General features: G+C 47.2%; 1 protein-coding gene across 1 annotated transcript in view; it reads right to left on the bottom strand.

Annotated features, from left to right (window-relative positions):
- Window positions 1–233: 233 nt before the first annotated feature.
- The window catches only part of ENSA (endosulfine alpha), a 27,751-nt gene continuing 10,110 nt past the window's right edge, over window positions 234–17,874 (bottom strand). The window contains exons 2-3 of the mRNA XM_066609236.1: window positions 12,312–12,437; window positions 234–999 (exon numbers count right to left, since the gene is read on the bottom strand). Of these exons, the coding sequence (XP_066465333.1) occupies window positions 829–999; window positions 12,312–12,437 (297 nt within the window). The 3' untranslated portion in view covers window positions 234–828. The remainder of the gene's footprint in view (window positions 1,000–12,311; window positions 12,438–17,874) is intronic.

The following is a 17,874-nucleotide window of genomic DNA, read 5'->3' as shown; positions in this document are numbered from 1 at the left end:
TTTGGTATTGCAAGCTCATCTCAATTCTAGCAAATAGGGCTGCAATACCACACACAGCCTGCGGACAAGAATGGCGCTGTTTCGGGATAAGGGGAGAAAAAGAAAAAAAAATAAAGAAAATATGGGGGGGGGGGGGGGGGGGGTGATAACTAATGCCTGAGTGATCAATAGCTCGAGTTTCCTGTGGCACCTCGGTAACACCCCATACAATAAGGTTTTGGACCACCGCAGGGTAGATTTTAAAACTGTGACCATGTCAGTTTTACTTTGTAACTCATTGTGGCAGATACAGGCTCATCACAATGTACCATGTGCACAGAGACAGACAAAGCCTAAGTACGGGTTGTTGCCACATCCGCCGGCGTCCCTAGTGACTCACGAACATGGTGGAGAAGGTTGCACATGATTATCTTACACGGTAGCAGCTCCCCCATGTTGCACTGGGTGCCTTTAATCCAAGCGATGCCTCGTTACACCTTGGAGCCATCAGCCGATGGATTCGCGCCCCTGCGATTGGCCAACGTGACAAGTCTCTGGCATGCCTGTGTCACACACACACAAAGGAATGCAAAACTCATATCTTACACTATATAACATCAGTCATTAGAGCTCGTCACACCTTGTCCACCGACCCTTGGAGAGATCTAGTCACGCGGCATCTTGCGGCCTTTTTGGAAAAGCTTATAAGTCGGTGGCTGCAGGAACGGCCAGTGTAGCATTGTGGGACAATGAGGCACCGGCCCTTCCAGTGCCGACAAGGTGACGTGTCTATGCTGCCAGAGTCCGACCATCTCAGCTCTATGGTACATGTCCGGTGGAGACGGGCGGCTACCCTGCCAGCTTGCTGGTAACCAGTGAAGATTTCCTCTGTGGAAGGTCCTGCGGCGTTGGGATGTGGTCGCCGGTTACCAGGTTTTTATCCGCTCCGGCGCAGGGCAGCTGCTTGTTCTTCATCTTGGCTTTCGCCATGTTGTAGTCTCCGGAGTCAAAGTACTTTTGCTGCAACGACAAAGAATTAGGAGAAAAGCTCAATAACAAGAAATGGTTTCCTCTCACCCTTCTTGTTGGCTCTACGAGGCACATGGCAGCATGCGGGCACGGACGAGTCATGGGGGGCTTCCATTGGCCGATCCTTTTGCCCTCAGGGATACAAGTTGTCTCCAGAGGCGTCTCATCCTCTACATTGAGAAGACATGCAAAGCTGGCCGAGCCGACCATATGGGCGTATGGGGCAAGACGTGTATGGCAAGCCTAAATGAAGGAGGACTTGAGGAGGCCAGAAAAGGCTAAAACCAGAAGAGGCGCCATTAACGTCTTTTTTTGCACGTTTTTTCAAACTGCGCTGTCTGACAAATACGGCCCCCTTGGCCCAAAAGCCGACCAGCAGTGGTCATACTGTGTATATGCTTTAGTCCTAGTAGACTTCTCCATAGACAGCATGAACGGTGGAAGTAGAGCACATGTCACGTGTCTGTAGGGAGCGGGCTTGGGAACAGAGCCCACCACATACACAGCGGGTGTCGGCCATCTGTGACCACTGACAACAGCTGCCATCAGAGATAACACCCATCACAGCTGTTAACCCTTTAAATGCCCCAATTGGTGTTTGAGGGAGTTGCCTGGGTCAGTGGAGGACCTTCTGAAGACCCCCAGGGCTGCCATGAATGATTGTATCAGCTGCTCTCAGCTGTCAGTAATCAGTAAACAGCAGGCGGTCTGTTCCCCGATTACAGCTCCCGCCGGCTCGTACGCTGCTACTTGGTACTACCAGTATTAGCTTATACAAAACGACCGCTCAGAAACCATCTTGTGAGCGATCATCGCACCTTAAGGAATAGACATAGGGGTGGAGCGGTGGGAGGGGCTAGTACAGCTACAACTGGCAGTAAAGTTAGGGAAGATGAACATGTGGGGTCTCGATGGGTAGATGCCCATGGAGGGGGAATAACATAAAATAGGGGTTTTCTATTCCATAGCTTTTTCTCTAGTGAATTAACAGAGGAAAATGAAGTGTCAGATGAGATGCAGAGTGATAAAGTAAACTCTCCACTAAGTGTCACCAGTCTAAGGAAGTAGTGCAGAACAGTCTTAGGATTTAAAAGAAAGACATTGCCGGTCCTGATGACATAAACCCCCAGGGGGTAAGGGAATTAAAGGGGTTGTCCCGCGGCAGCAAGTGGGGTTATACACTTCTGTATGGCCATATTAATGCACTTTGTAATGTACATCGTGCATTAATTATGAGCCATACAGAAGTTATTCACTTACCTGCTCCGTTGCTAGCGTCCCCGTCGCCATCGATCCGTCTAATTTCGCTTTCTTCTGGTGTTTTTAGACGCGCTTGTGCTGTGCGGTCTTCTTCCTGGTGAATGGGGCCGCTCGTGCCGGAGAGCTGGTCATCGTAGCTCCGCCTCCGTCACGTGTGCCGATTCCAGCCAATCAGGAGGCTGGAATCGGCAATGGACCGCACAGAGCCCACAGTGCACCATGGGAAAGGACCCATGGTGCATCGTGGGTGAAGATCCCGGTGGCCATCTTGGTGAAGGAAGAAGTAGGAAGAAGGAAGACGTCGCAGAGCGGGGATTCGGGTAAGTAATATGTTTTTTTTTTTTTTTTTACACATCCATTGGGGTTCTCCTGCGCCGAACGGGGGGGCCTATGGAAAAAAAAAAAAAAGCGTTTCGGCGTGAGACAACCCCTTTAAGCAATGTGATAGACTGGTGCAGATATTCAAAAAGGGGACAAGAAGTGACCCTGAAAACTACAGGCCTGTAAGTCTAACTTCTATAGTGGGTAAAGTGTTTGAAGGGTTTCTAAGAGAAGCTATCCTGGAGGACCTCAAGGAAAAGGACTCTAAAATACATGCTGATACGGAGTTCATGAGAGATCGCTGCTGTCACACCACCCTGATCAGCTTCTATGAGGCGGTAGGTTCTAGACTGGATCGGGGGAGTCACTGATCTTGTATATCTGGACTTTTCCAAAGTGTTTGATATCGCGCCGCATAAAAGGTTGGTGTATAACATGAGAATGCTTGGTCTGGTGATAATAAGTAATTGGTCAGTGATAGAAAGCAAAGGGGAGGTTATAAATGGGACATACTCTAATTGGATCACCAATATTAGTAGGGTACCACAGGCGGGAGTATATATCAGGGGTCAGTACAGAGATCTCTCCCATCATCTATTATACCCAGGACTGTAACAAGGGGGCGCTCTAATAACTATGTATAGATATATCAGGGGTCAGTACAGAGATCTCTCCCATCATCTATTATACCCAGGACTGTAACAAGGGGGCGCTCTAATAACTATGTACAGCTATATCAGAGGTCAGTACAGAGATCTCTCCCATCATATATTATACCCGGGACTGTAACAAGGGGGCGCTCTAATAACTATGTATAGATATATCAGGGTCAGTACAGAGACCTCTCCTATCATCTATTATACCCGGGACTGTAACAAGGGGGCGCTCTAATAACTATGTATAGATATATCAGGGGTCAGTACAGAGATCTCTCCCATCATCTTTTATACTCAGGACTGTAACAAGGGGGCGCTCTAATAACTATGTATAGATATATCAGGGGTCAGTACAGAGATCTCTCCCATCATCTGTTATACCCAGGACTGTAACAAGGGGGCGCTCTAGTAACTATGTATAGATATATCAGGGGTTAGTACAGAGATCTCTCCCATCATCTATTATACCCAGGACTGTAACAAGGGGGTGCTCTAATAACTATGTATAGATATATCAGGGGTCAGTACGGAGATCTCTACCATCATCTATTATACCCAGGACTGTAACAAGGGGGCGCTCTAATAACTATGTATAATATATCAGGGATCAGTACAGAGATCTCTCCCATCATCTATTATACCCAGAACTGTAACAAGGGGGCGCTCTAATAACTATGTATAATATATCAGGGATCAGTACAGAGATCTCTCCCATCATCTATTATACCCAGGACTGTAACAAGGGGGCGCTCTAATAACTATGTACAGCTATATCAGAGGTCAGTACAGAGATCTCTCCCATCATCTATTATACCCAGGACTGTAACAAGGGGGCGCTCTAATAACTATGTATAGATATATCAGGGGTCAGTACAGAGATCTCTCCCATCATCTATTATACCCAGGACTGTAACAAGGGGGCGCTCTAATAACTATGTACAGCTATATCAGAGGTCAGTACAGAGATCTCTCCCATCATCTATTATACCCAGGACTGTAACAAGGGGGCGCTCTAATAACTATGTATAATATATCAGGGGTCAGTACAGAGATCTCTTCCATCATCTATTATACCCAGGACTGTAACAAGGAGGCGCTCTAATAACTATGTATAGATATATCAGGGGTCAGTACAGAGATCTCTCCCATCATCTATTATACCCAGGACTGTAACAAGGGGGCGCTCTAATAACTATGTATAATATATCAGGGGTCAGTACAGAGATCTCTCCCATCATCTATTATACCCAGGACTGTAACAAGGGGGCGCTCTAATAACTATGTATAATATATCAGGGGTCAGTACAGAGATCCCTCCTATCATCTATTATACCCAGGACTGTAACAAGGGGGCGCTCTAATAACTATGTATAATATATCAGGGGTCAGTACAGAGATCTCTTCCATCATCTATTATACCCAGGACTGTAACAAGGGAGCGCTCTAATAACTATGTATAATATATCAGGGGTCATTACAGAGATCTCTCCCATCATCTATTATACCCAGGACTGTAACAAGGGGGCGCTCTAATAACTATATATAATATATCAGGGGTCAGTACAGAGATCTCTCCCATCATCTATTATACCCAGGACTGTAACAAGGGGGCGCTCTAATAACTATGTATAATATATCAGGGGTCAGTACAGAGATCTCTTCCATCATCTATTATACCCAGGACTGTAACAAGGGGGCGCTCTAATAACTATGTATAATATATCAGGGGTCAGTACAGAGATCCCTCCTATCATCTATTATACCCAGGACTGTAACAAGGGGGCGCTCTAATAACTATGTATAGATATATCAGGGGTCAGTACAGAGATCCCTCCTATCATCTATTATACCCAGGACTGTGACTGTAGCAAGTTGGTATGTTCTACGTCAAGACAAAAGCAGGTTTCATCACCAACAGAAGGGGGTTCTTTCCTGTAAGAGCAGTGAGACTGTGGAACTCTCTGCCTGAGGACGTGGTGATGGAGAACTCACTAACACAGTACAAGAGGGCCGGGACACCTTTCTTGAGCGCTACATTATATTACTGCTCATTTCAGGAGGGTCGGTGATCCGGGGATTATTCCAATTGTCAGATATGAGTCGGGAAGGAATCTCCCTTAAATGAGGAAGTGGACTTCAACCTCATTGGGCTTTTTTTGGCCTTCCTCTGGATCAACATGGATAGGAGATCAACACCAGACATCCGGAAGGAGTGTGCAACTTCATAAAGAAAAAGTAAGCAACTTTCTAATAAACTTTGCACTCAAATCAACAGTTTCAAGATCTCTGCTTGCTGCCATGAATGAAGCTATTTGTTTATATACCCCTGAAGAGGTCTGCAGCGGTGTCACTTCAACCAGCTGCTGTAATCCAAGCTTGCAGGATTATAAACTTGGGGAGGGCCGAACGATCAGCTGATGGATGGGGTTCCGATATGAGGTCATCAGCTCAAAGAGCCCGGACAACCCCTTTAATCAGATTTTAGGGCGATGTCAAATAAACAAAAGTCCCGGACAATCATGATGACAGGTCACGAATAGAAAAAAAAAAAAAAAGTCATGAGGAGGTCTGCTGCTCAGTGGATTTCCAGCACTGCTGTCACTATGAGAAGAGCAGGAAGCACATCGCGCTGACCACTGTGCAGTGGCCCAAGGTGGTATTGCAGACGCAGCTCTCAAGGAAATCAACAAAGGGGGGGATTTAACATGGCCGCCTTTCTTCCACGTGTCATCACAGGTTATCCAGTACAGTCATTGTAAAATTTGCTTAATGTATTTTTTTGTTGAAATTGTCCGTTTTAGTTAGCTTTAAACTAATATGAATGAACTAATATGAATGAACTAATATGAATGAACTAATATGAATGGCCACCTTAAGGCTGTCAGAACAGAAGGATTAAAATGGGACTCCAGTCAGACAACTTTATAAAGAGATGAAACTATCTAAAAAGTGGAGTACTTTAACTCAATTACTTATCCTGTACTGCTCCTGAGTTACATCCTGTATTATACCCCAGAGCTGCACTCACTATTCTGCTGGTGGAGTCACTGTGTACATACATTACTTATCCTGTACTGATCCTGAGTTACGTCCTGTATTATACTCCAGAGCTGCACTCACTATTCTGCTGGTGGAGTCACTGTGTACATACATTACTTATCCTGTACGGATCCTGAGTTACATCCTGTATTATACTCCAGAGCTGCACTCACTATTCTGCTGGTGGAGTCACTGTGTACATACATTACTTATCCTGTACTGCTCCCGAGTTACATCCTGTATTATCCTGCTGAGCTGTACTCACTATTCTGCTGGTGGAGTCACTGTGTACATACATTACTTATCCTGTACTGACCCTGAGTTACATCCTGTATTATACCCCAGAGCTGCACTCACTATTCTGCTGGTGGAGTCACTGTGTACATACATTACTTATCCTGTACTGACCCTGAGTTACATCCTGTATTATACCCCAGAGCTGCACTCACTATTCTGCTGGTGGAGTCACTGTATACATACATTACTTATCCTGTACTGCTCCTGAGTTACATCCAGTATTATACCCCAGAGCTGCACTCACTATTCTGCTGGTGGAGTCACTGTATACATACATTACTTATCCTGTACTGCTCCTGAGTTACATCCTGTATTATACTGCAGAGCTGCACTCACTATTCTGCTGGTGGAGTCACTGTGTACATACATTACTTATCCTGTACTGATCCTGAGTTACATCCTGTATTATACTCTAGAGCTGCACTCACTATTCTGCTGGTGGAGTCACTGTGTACATACATTACTTATCATGTACTGATCCTGAGTTACATCCTGTATTATACCCCAGAGCTGCACTCACTATTCTGCTGGAGTCACTGTGTACATACATTACTTATCCTGTACTGCTCCTGAGTTACATCCTGTATTATACTGCAGAGCTGCACTCACTATTCTGCTGGTGGAGTCACTGTGTACATACATTACTTATCCTGTACTGCTCCTGAGTTACATCCTGTATTATACTGCAGAGCTGCACTCACTATTCTGCTGGTGGAGTCACTGTGTACATACATTACTTATCCTGTACTGCTCCTGAGTTACATCCTGTATTATACCCCAGAGCTGTACTCACTATTCTGCTGGTGGAGTCACTGTGTACATACATTACTTATCCTGTACTGATCCTGAGTTACATCCTGTATTATACCCCAGAGCTGCACTCACTATTCTGCTGGTGGAGTCACTGTGTACATACATTACTTATCCTGTACTGATCCCGAGTTACATCCTGTATTATACCCCAGAGCTGTACTCACTATTCTGCTGGTGGAGTCACTGTGTACATACATTACTTATCCTGTACTGACCCTGAGTTACATCCTGTATTATACCCCAGAGCTGCACTCACTATTCTGCTGGTGGAGTCACTGTGTACATACATTACTTATCCTGTACTAATCCTGAGTTACATCCTGTATTATACCCCAGAGCTGCACTCACTACTGTGCTGGAGGAGTCACTGTGTATATACATTACTTATCCTGTACTGATCCTGAGTTACATCCTGTATTATACCCCAGAGCTGCACTCACTATTCTGCTGGAGGAGTCACTGTGTATATACATTACTTATCCTGTACTGATCCTGAGTTACATCCTGTATTATACCCCAGAGCTGCACTCACTATTCTGCTGGAGGAGTCACTGTGTATATACATTACTTATCCTGTACTGATCCTGAGTTACATCCTGTATTATACCCCAGAGCTGCACTCACTATTCTGCTGGAGGAGTCACTGTGTATATACATTACTTATCCTGTACTGATCCTGAGTTACATCCTGTATTATACCCCAGAGCTGCACTCACTATTCTGCTGGAGGAGTCACTGTGTATATACATTACTTATCCTGTACTGATCCTGAGTTACATCCTGTATTATACCCCAGAGCTGCACTCACTATTCTGCTGGAGGAGTCACTGTGTATATACATTACTTATCCTGTACTGATCCTGAGTTACATCCTGTATTATACCCCAGAGCTGCACTCACTATTCTGCTGGTGGAGTCACTGTGTACATACATTACTTATCCTGTACTGCTCCGGAGTTACATCCTGTATTATACCCTAGAGCTGCACTCACTATTCTGCTGGTGGAGTCACTGTATACATACATTACTTATCCTGTACTGCTCCTGAGTTACATCCTGTATTATACTCTAGAGCTGCACTCACTATTCTGCTGGTGGAGTCACTGTGTACATACATTACTTATCCTGTACTGATCCTGAGTTACATCCTGTATTATACTCCAGAGCTGCACTCACTATTCTGCTGCTGGAGTCACTGTGTACATACATTACTTATCCTGTACTGATCCTGAGTTACATCCTGTATTATACTCCAGAGCTGCACTCACTATTCTGCTGGTGGAGTCACTGTGTACATACATTACTTATCCTGTACTGACCCTGAGTTACATCCTGTATTATACTCCAGAGCTGCACTCACTATTCTGCTGGAGTCACTGTGTACATACATTACTTATCCTGTACTGATCCTGAGTTACATCCTGTATTATACCCCAGAGCTGCACCCACTATTCTGCTGGTGCAGTCACTGTGTACATACATTACTTATCCTATACTGATCCTGAGTTACATCCTGTATTATACTGCAGAGCTGCACTCACTATTCTGCTGGTGGAGTCACTGTGTACATACATTACTTATCCTGCACTGCTCCTGAGTTGCATCCTGTATTATACCCCAGAGCTGCACTCAGTATTCTGCTGGTGGAGTCACTGTGTACATACATTACTTATCCTGTACTGACCCTGAGTTACATCCTGTATTATACCCCAGAGCTGCACTCACTATTCTGCTGGTGGAGTCACTGTGTACATACATTACTTATCCTATACTGATCCTGAGTTACATCCTGTATTATACTGCAGAGCTGCACTCACTATTCTGCTGGTGGAGTCACTGTGTACATACATTACTTATCCTGTACTGATCCTGAGTTACATGCTGTATTATACCCCAGAGCTGCACTCACTATTCTGCTGGTGGAGTCACTGTGTACGTACATTACTTATCCTGTGCGGATCCTGAGTTACATCCTGTATTATACTCCAGAGCTGCACTCACTATTCTGCTGGTGGAGTCACTGTGTACATACATTACTTATCCTGTACTGATCCTGAGTTACATCCTGTATTATACTCCAGAGCTGCACTCACTATTCTGCTGGTGAAGTCACTGTGTACATACATTACTTATCCTGTACTGCTCCTGAGTTACATCCTGTATTATACCCCAGAGCTGCACTCACTTTTCTGCTGGAGGAGTCACTGTGTATATACATTACTTATCCTGCACTGCTCCTGAGTTACATCCTGTATTATATTGCAGAGCTGCACTCACTATTCTGCTGGAGTCACTGTGTACATACATTACTTATCCTGTACTGATCCTGAGTTACATCCTGTATTATACCCCAGAGCTGCACCCACTATTCTGCTGGTGCAGTCACTGTGTACATACATTACTTATCCTATACTGATCCTGAGTTACATCCTGTATTATACTGCAGAGCTGCACTCACTATTCTGCTGGTGGAGTCACTGTGTACATACATTACTTATCCTGCACTGCTCCTGAGTTGCATCCTGTATTATACCCCAGAGCTGCACTCAGTATTCTGCTGGTGGAGTCACTGTGTACATACATTACTTATCCTGTACTGACCCTGAGTTACATCCTGTATTATACCCCAGAGCTGCACTCACTATTCTGCTGGTGGAGTCACTGTGTACATACATTACTTATCCTATACTGATCCTGAGTTACATCCTGTATTATACTGCAGAGCTGCACTCACTATTCTGCTGGTGGAGTCACTGTGTACATACATTACTTATCCTGTACTGATCCTGAGTTACATGCTGTATTATACCCCAGAGCTGCACTCACTATTCTGCTGGTGGAGTCACTGTGTACGTACATTACTTATCCTGTGCGGATCCTGAGTTACATCCTGTATTATACTCCAGAGCTGCACTCACTATTCTGCTGGTGGAGTCACTGTGTACATACATTACTTATCCTGTACTGATCCTGAGTTACATCCTGTATTATACTCCAGAGCTGCACTCACTATTCTGCTGGTGAAGTCACTGTGTACATACATTACTTATCCTGTACTGCTCCTGAGTTACATCCTGTATTATACCCCAGAGCTGCACTCACTTTTCTGCTGGAGGAGTCACTGTGTATATACATTACTTATCCTGCACTGCTCCTGAGTTACATCCTGTATTATATTGCAGAGCTGCACTCACTATTCTGCTGGTGGAGTCACTGTGTACATACATTACTTATCCTGTACTGCTCCTGAGTTACATCCTGTATTATACCCCAGAGCTGCACTCACTATTCTGCTGGAGGAGTCACTGTGTACATACATTACTTATCCTGCACTGCTCCTGAGTTACATCCTGTATTATACTGCAGAGCTGCACTCACTATTCTGCTGGTGGAGTCACTGTATACATACATTACTTATCCTGTACTGATCCTGAGTTACATCCTGTATTATACTCCAGAGCTGCACTCACTATTCTGCTGGTGGAGTCACTGTGTACATACATTACTTATCCTGTACTGACCCTGAGTTACATCCTGTATTATACTCCAGAGCTGCACTCACTATTCTGCTGCTGGAGTCACTGTGTACATACATTACTTATCCTATACTGATCCTGAGTTACATCCTGTATTATACTGCAGAGCTGCACTCACTATTCTGCTGGTGGAGTCACTGTGTACATACATTACTTATCCTATACTGATCCTGAGTTACATCCTGTATTATACTGCAGAGCTGCACTCACTATTCTGCTGGTGGAGTCACTGTGTACATACATTACTTATCCTGTACTGCTCCTGAGTTACATCCTGTATTATACCCCAGAGCTGCACTCACTATTCTGCTGGTGGAGTCACTGTGTACATACATTACTTATCGTGTACTGATCCTGAGTTACATCCTGTATTATACTCCAGAGCTGCACTCACTATTCTGCTGCTGTAGTCACTGTGTACATACATCACTTATCCTGTATTATACCCCAGAGCTGCACTCACTATTCTGCTGGTAGTCACTGTGTACATACATCACTTATCCTGTATTATACCCCAGAGCTGCACTCACTATTCTGCTGGTAGTCACTGTGTACATACATCACTTATCCTGTATTATACCCCAGAGCTGCACTCACTATTCTGCTGGTAGTCACTGTGTACATACATTACTTATTCTGTATTATACTGCAGAGCTGCACTCAGTTTTGCTGTTTGTCATTGCTAACATTGCATTTTTAATAATGCCGATCATCAGAGCAAGGAATACTGTAAGTTTCAATTGTAAAGCCTACAGCATTGTGAATACAGCTCTGGGCTACAATACAGGCTATAACATAGGATCAGCAGAAGATACAGTGACACGTCTAGACGTTGTAGAGGTGAATCAGAAGAAGGTTAAAAAAAAAGGTAGAAATCCGAGGATTGCGATTGTCCAGTATGAAAAAAAAAAAAAAACGACTTTCTTCTCCTCCTCTTCCTTTCAGAAAGAGCGCCACCTCTGCCCATGGGCTGTGTCTGGTACTGCAGCTCATCCCTGTCCAAATAACTACTGTAATACCAGACAGCAATTGGTGGCAGAGTGGCGCAGTTTCTGGAAAAATGCCTACAAATGCAGGCCCGGCCCTTTAAGAGCTGAGCGCGCTCAGACACCTCGGCAGCTGGCGGATGAGTCGCTGACCGCCCTTTGTGGCTGCGGTGTTCATACATTTAGGAAGGCTGCAGACAGACCACTCCGGCGGCAGCTCAAGGACTGTTCACAATCCCCCATTCGTCTATCCTCCAACATCGTGTGTCGGGGGGACATTAAAGAGCCGGCCCGCCCTGCCATAGTCAGCGGGTTCAGATATGACGGGGTCTTGTCTGCAGAGCTGACCATCTAAACCGCAATACCTAGTGGCGTCCAGACTGCCGAACACTTACCCCTTTCTGAAGCCTTTTCATGAGGAAATCTGAGCCTCCTGGCTTCTGCCCTAGGTTGGGGTATTTGGCCTTCAGCTTCTGCTCCTCGGCTTTCTCAGGCGTGACCGCCTCCTTCTCCTGGGTGTCCTGAACAGAAGGGACAACAGACAAAAGCTTGAGGACTCGTGTGATCGACCTGGACAGCAGATATCAGCCCAACACCCCCTACAACGGCCACTAGGTGTGTCCATGAGTGGCCAGCGGCTCCCCACTCTGGGCGGGTGGGCTTCCCATCTGTGGCGTCCGGAGACTGTGTGATGCAACCTCCTGGTCCTGTGCAGGGACTGGCAGGGTGAGCTCTACCGACACTAATGTGAGTGAACCCATTCACGAGAATGGGGGTCACATTTGTGGATCTCGCACTGCACAAATCTCACCAGTGTGAAGGCGCCCGGCGGAGGCAGAGATTAATAGAATGCCTGCAGAACTGCAATGCACCGCAATGCAATACACCGCAATGCAATACACCGCAATGCAATACACCGCACCCGCTGCTCACCTAGTCTATTAACAGCAGAAGTCAGGTAACCACCGCCTGCCTCACGGAGGCCATAGTGTCACTGCCCGTCCTCCTGGCATCCGCAGTCACATCTGGGTGCCACCATGCCAGGAGTTCCACCTCGTGATGCTGAGGCCTGTGATTGGCAGGCAGTGGTCACCTGATCTCCGCTGTCAGTGGGGCTGCGTCGCTGGGGCCAAGGACAGGTAAGTACTGCTTCATATCTTATTTTTGCACATCTACATTTAACAATTAGTTTTCAAAAAGTTGCTGGACATCCCCTTAATTAGGTCCTGCAAAAAATGTGCTGACAGAAAGTTTTCTCTCTTTTCTTTTAAAGCGAGGGAAAAAAAAAAAAAAAATTAAAAATTGGAAAACTGAAGTAGTTAAAAGGGCTGTCCAGTTATAAGCCATTGATGGCCTTTCCTCAGGATAGGTAATTAATAAAAGAACAGTGGGAAGGTGAAGGGGGGGGGGGGGTCTACTACATGAGATACCAGCAGGTCACCTGTTTCTGGGTTGATTTCTGCAGGAGGGAGACAGCTCTGTTCTCACTGCAGTGGTCAAGCTTGGTATTGCAGCAAAGATCCCATCCAATGTGATGCAGCAGTACCAAGCCTGGCCACTAGAGTGGGAATGAAGCACTCTGCATACCAGGTGATGGGCGGAGGTTGCTGGTGACTGACCCCCATTGATAATTTGTCCTGAAGATAGGCCATCAGTTTTCCCCCACACAATCCCCTTAGGCTGCTCATAAGAATGCACAACCTATGCAAAAATGAGAGGAGCAGCATCTACAGAAAGCCCTGCAGGCCCTCCATATTCTGGGTCCTCTCCTGGTCTCGGCTTACAAATACAGGGGTGCCGCGGGTGAAGAGTTTAATTCGTTCTGTGATGGGGCCCTTAACTCGAAACACTCATATGGCAGATTATCTTTCCCCATTGAAATGCCATTAATCCACTCTGCCATTGCTTTCAATGGGGCTGCTGCTGCTGCTGGTGGCCCCATTGAAAGTAATGGCTTGCCGGCAACCCCGCAGTGATTTTTTGGGGGAAAGGGCTTTACATATAAGCCCTTCCCTGAAACATCATGACCATATATATATTACACACAGTCTAGCCGCTTGTTCTCCCTGCACTGCTCTGAGGTTCTTTCATCAGGTGGGGATTTATAAATCATTGATTGGCTGAGTGCTGCCTGTGATTGGGTGAGCGCTCAGCTAATCAGATACGGCTCTTTCAGTAAGCGGGGATTTCAAATTCCCGCTTGATGATAACTTCAGAGCCGTGCAGTGAGAACAAGAGGCTGACACCGACAGCGGAGAGGTGAGTGTGTGCACATACATACATTTTTTTTTCTCTTAACACACATGCTAGGGATGATTTTTCAGGCGAGGGCTTATATTTTAAGCCCCTCCCCGAAAATCACTGCAGGGGTTGTCGTCAGGCATTGCTTTCAATTGGGCAACCAGCAGCAGCGGCCCCATGGAAAGCAATGCAGAATCAGGCTCTTAGAGCAAAAATGCAGGATATAGCCTTCTCACAACCCACGGAATCACTGCATGGTGTACAGAGGTGCGCTCCTACTAAGGTCAGGATAGATGTGTTGTGGGGTGTGAGCTCACCATTTATTACTAGAACCAGTTTACTGCCAGTACTGCGCTACATTATAGTGTGAGATCAGCCCTAGAGAAGCCTCATCCGTGGGGACGCCCTCAGAGCAGTGAGCGCAGGAGCCCCGGCAGACCGCGCCACGTACCGGCCCCCTGGAGCCCCGGCAGACCGCGCCACGTACCGGCCCCCTGGAGCCCCGGCAGACCGCGCCACGTACCGGCCCCCTGGAGCCCCGGCAGACCGCGCCACGTACCGGCCCCCTGGAGCCCCGGCAGACCGCGCCACGTACCGGCCCCCTGGAGCCCCGGCAGACCGCGCCACGTACCGGCCCCCTGGAGCCCCGGCAGACCGCGCCACGTACCGGCCCCCTGGAGCCCCGGCAGACCGCGCCACGTACCGGCCCCCTGGAGCCCCGGCAGACCGCGCCACGTACCACCACCGCTGCCTGCCTCCTACTTCAGTGCCCTTATCTGCCCTAACCAGACCACATCATTACTCGGCACCTTACAGATCTTCAGTTAACCCCTGAAGGTTTGGTTCCTGTAAGCGCTGCGGAGTAAGTTGGCGCTATACAAATAACGATTAGTCTTATATTATTCTTACTAACGCCTGTTTTTTGGTGGACGTCGCCAACACGTATGTCCCATAGTAACGATTACACCAGATACTGTACCTTTAAAAAGTTATAAGGTGTGAAATAAAACAAGAATAATGTTGCCATCTTGGGGGGGGAGGGGGCGTCTTGTCTTTGCGATGCCCACGGCGGCAAAAATAACAATTATTTTAAAGGTCAGAATGACTAAAAAAACACCAAAATTTGTCTCAAAAAAATGAAATTACTTTGTTGCCCTGGTTTTCTTCCACTTTCCTCAGTGCGTCCGTGAGGGCCGATCCGTGATTTCAATGGATTCCATTTTTGGAGTAAATGCGCCTTTTATTAACTGCCCTTCCCCGACACGGGGCACCAACACCATTCTGGAGCGGTGTAGTTGATTTGGATGATGTTCCCTGTGATGGATGACCCGTGGGCTGACGGCATGGACCACCGCTCTTCAGGGAATCGGTCAGTGTGTCATATTCATCAGGACCCCGGTCCCAGCGCAGGGTCCCCACGCCGCTGCACGTGTGCCCGCCACACACACTATGTCCGGCTGTGTGATCGCACTCTCCCATTCATCTCTATGGCAATGCGTATGCGGTAAGAGACATTGCATACGTGCGTGGCATCTCCACGGGACCCTGTGCTGGCACCGGGGTCCTGAGGAACAAAGGGATGGCACATGTGGACAACGGCCTGATTCTTATCCCCGCGAGTCAGGAGGCCCCATACCAGTTACACCCTGACGGCTAACCCTGGGGCTGTATGAAAGGACCGACCACCACTTGTTCATCAGCTGATCATTCATGGAGCATGAAGATGGTGGCTGATCGGCCGTACACCGTGTGACCGGGGCGACGTACCGCCAGCCTGCGGGGGCATCAGTCCTACCTATAAAACCCATTCTCAGTCTGCGTGAGGTTGAAATGGCCAACATGCAAGCCAAGTGGCGCTTGTTAGGTCCTTTTAGTCTACCCTAAAGTATTCTGTTCAGACTATCAACATAACAAGCGGATCATTAACCCCTTCATGCTACAGGACATCCGTTTACACCCTAGATCAGGGCACAGGACATAAACGTCCGTCCTGTGGATGGCTCAGCCGTGGGCATGCATCATCCTGCAGTGACAGCAGGGATCGATGAGCACATCACTCCCCGCTGTTAGCCCCCTACATGCTGCGATCAATGGACATCACAGTATGTAGAGGGTTAACAGAGGGAGCACCCTCCCGGGGACATCACTGGCCCTCCGCGGTGACTCGGTGTCCGGGATCATTCACAGGAGCCATCATTCTTTTGCACTGATAGTCGGAGTTTGGGAAAGCCACGTGCTGCGTGTCCCATGTTGGTGGGATGGCCCATTATGGTCTATGGGAGTGTTATACGCATCGCCATGAAGGAGCCTCCCTCTTCACTACGGGAACCGCAGGCAAGTCTGGGAAAAGCTTATAGACAAAAACGCATAAAAACACAAGTAGAGCAGAATCAAACTACTAACGACCACTTGTCCGAGTATGTATGTGAGCGCTTCTCATGCTCCGCCTCCCTGGTGAGGTCAAAGGTCCTACAATATATATATATAAAACAGTCTGACCAACAGAAGAACACAGTGAGGGCTCTTGGAAGGGGAGGACAAAAACACCACAATGGGGATACAACTAAGCAGCTATTATGTCAGACACAACTCAGGAGTCCTGACAGGAGACACTGACCTACCACCACCGAGATCCGATGGGCTGAAGGACCCGTGGTGACGTCACTGCTGTGGGAGGAGCCAAGCTGTTGTTGCCTTGTGTGGAGATCAGGATGGATGTAGTAGAGCTGTGTGTGATGATCATAATGGTTGTACCATGTTGCACAGCGCTGTGTGATGTGTGGGGGTCAGGATGGATGTAGTAGAGCTGTGTGTGTGATGTGTGGGGTCAGGATGGATGGAGTAGAGCTGTGTGTGTGATGTGGGGGATCAGGATGGATGGAGTAGAGCTGTGTGTGTGATGTGTGGGGATCAGGATGGATGTAGTAGAGCTGTGTGTGTGATGTGTGGGGATCAGGATGGATGTAGTAGAGCTGTGTGTGTGATGTGTGGGGATCAGGATGGATGTAGTAGAGCTGTGTGTGTGATGTGTGGGGATCAGGATGGATGTAGTAGAGCTGTGTGTGTGATGTGTGGGGATCAGGATGGATGTAGTAGAGCTGTGTGTGTGATGTGTGGGGATCAGGATGGATGTAGTAGAGCTGTGTGTGTGATGTGTGGGGATCAGGATGGATGTAGTAGAGCTGTGTGTGTGATAAGTGGGGATCATAAGGAATGTACCATGTTGCACAGCTGTGTGGTGCAATGCGCTACCAGAAGCACTGGTACTATAATTTTCTATTACTAGTAGTTTATAAAGAGTACCTGCACTTTCTCTTTGGGCGGCTCCTGCTCCATTGGCCATTTCTGACAGCTGAAGACTGCCCCATATAGAGCTATATGAGGCCTATATAACACTACATGGGGTCGTCTTCAGTCACCGAAAACGGCCGACGGAGCATGAGCGCCCCAAAGTGAAAGTGCAGATACTCGTACCTACGTCGCACCCACTTGTGTGAATACAGCCTAGGGGCTCGTTTAGACGGGGGTATTCGTACAATGCTGCCAGTCTCCCATAGTGTCGTACATTACAGGCCATACGCTCTGCCGGCAGAGACCATGTAGGGCGCTGTGCATGCCCAGGGATGGCGCGGTCACCGACATGTGCAGTGTGGGGGTTGTTTTCTTCAGTGCAGGGATGCACATTGATCCCCTGCCCTTTCGCCATGCGTGCTTATG

This window comes from Eleutherodactylus coqui, chromosome 6, assembly GCF_035609145.1.
Source record: "Eleutherodactylus coqui strain aEleCoq1 chromosome 6, aEleCoq1.hap1, whole genome shotgun sequence".
Lineage (NCBI taxonomy): Eukaryota > Metazoa > Chordata > Amphibia > Anura > Eleutherodactylidae > Eleutherodactylus > Eleutherodactylus coqui.
Note: the sequence above shows the minus strand (reverse complement) of the source record. Positions and strands in the feature narration are given on the sequence as shown.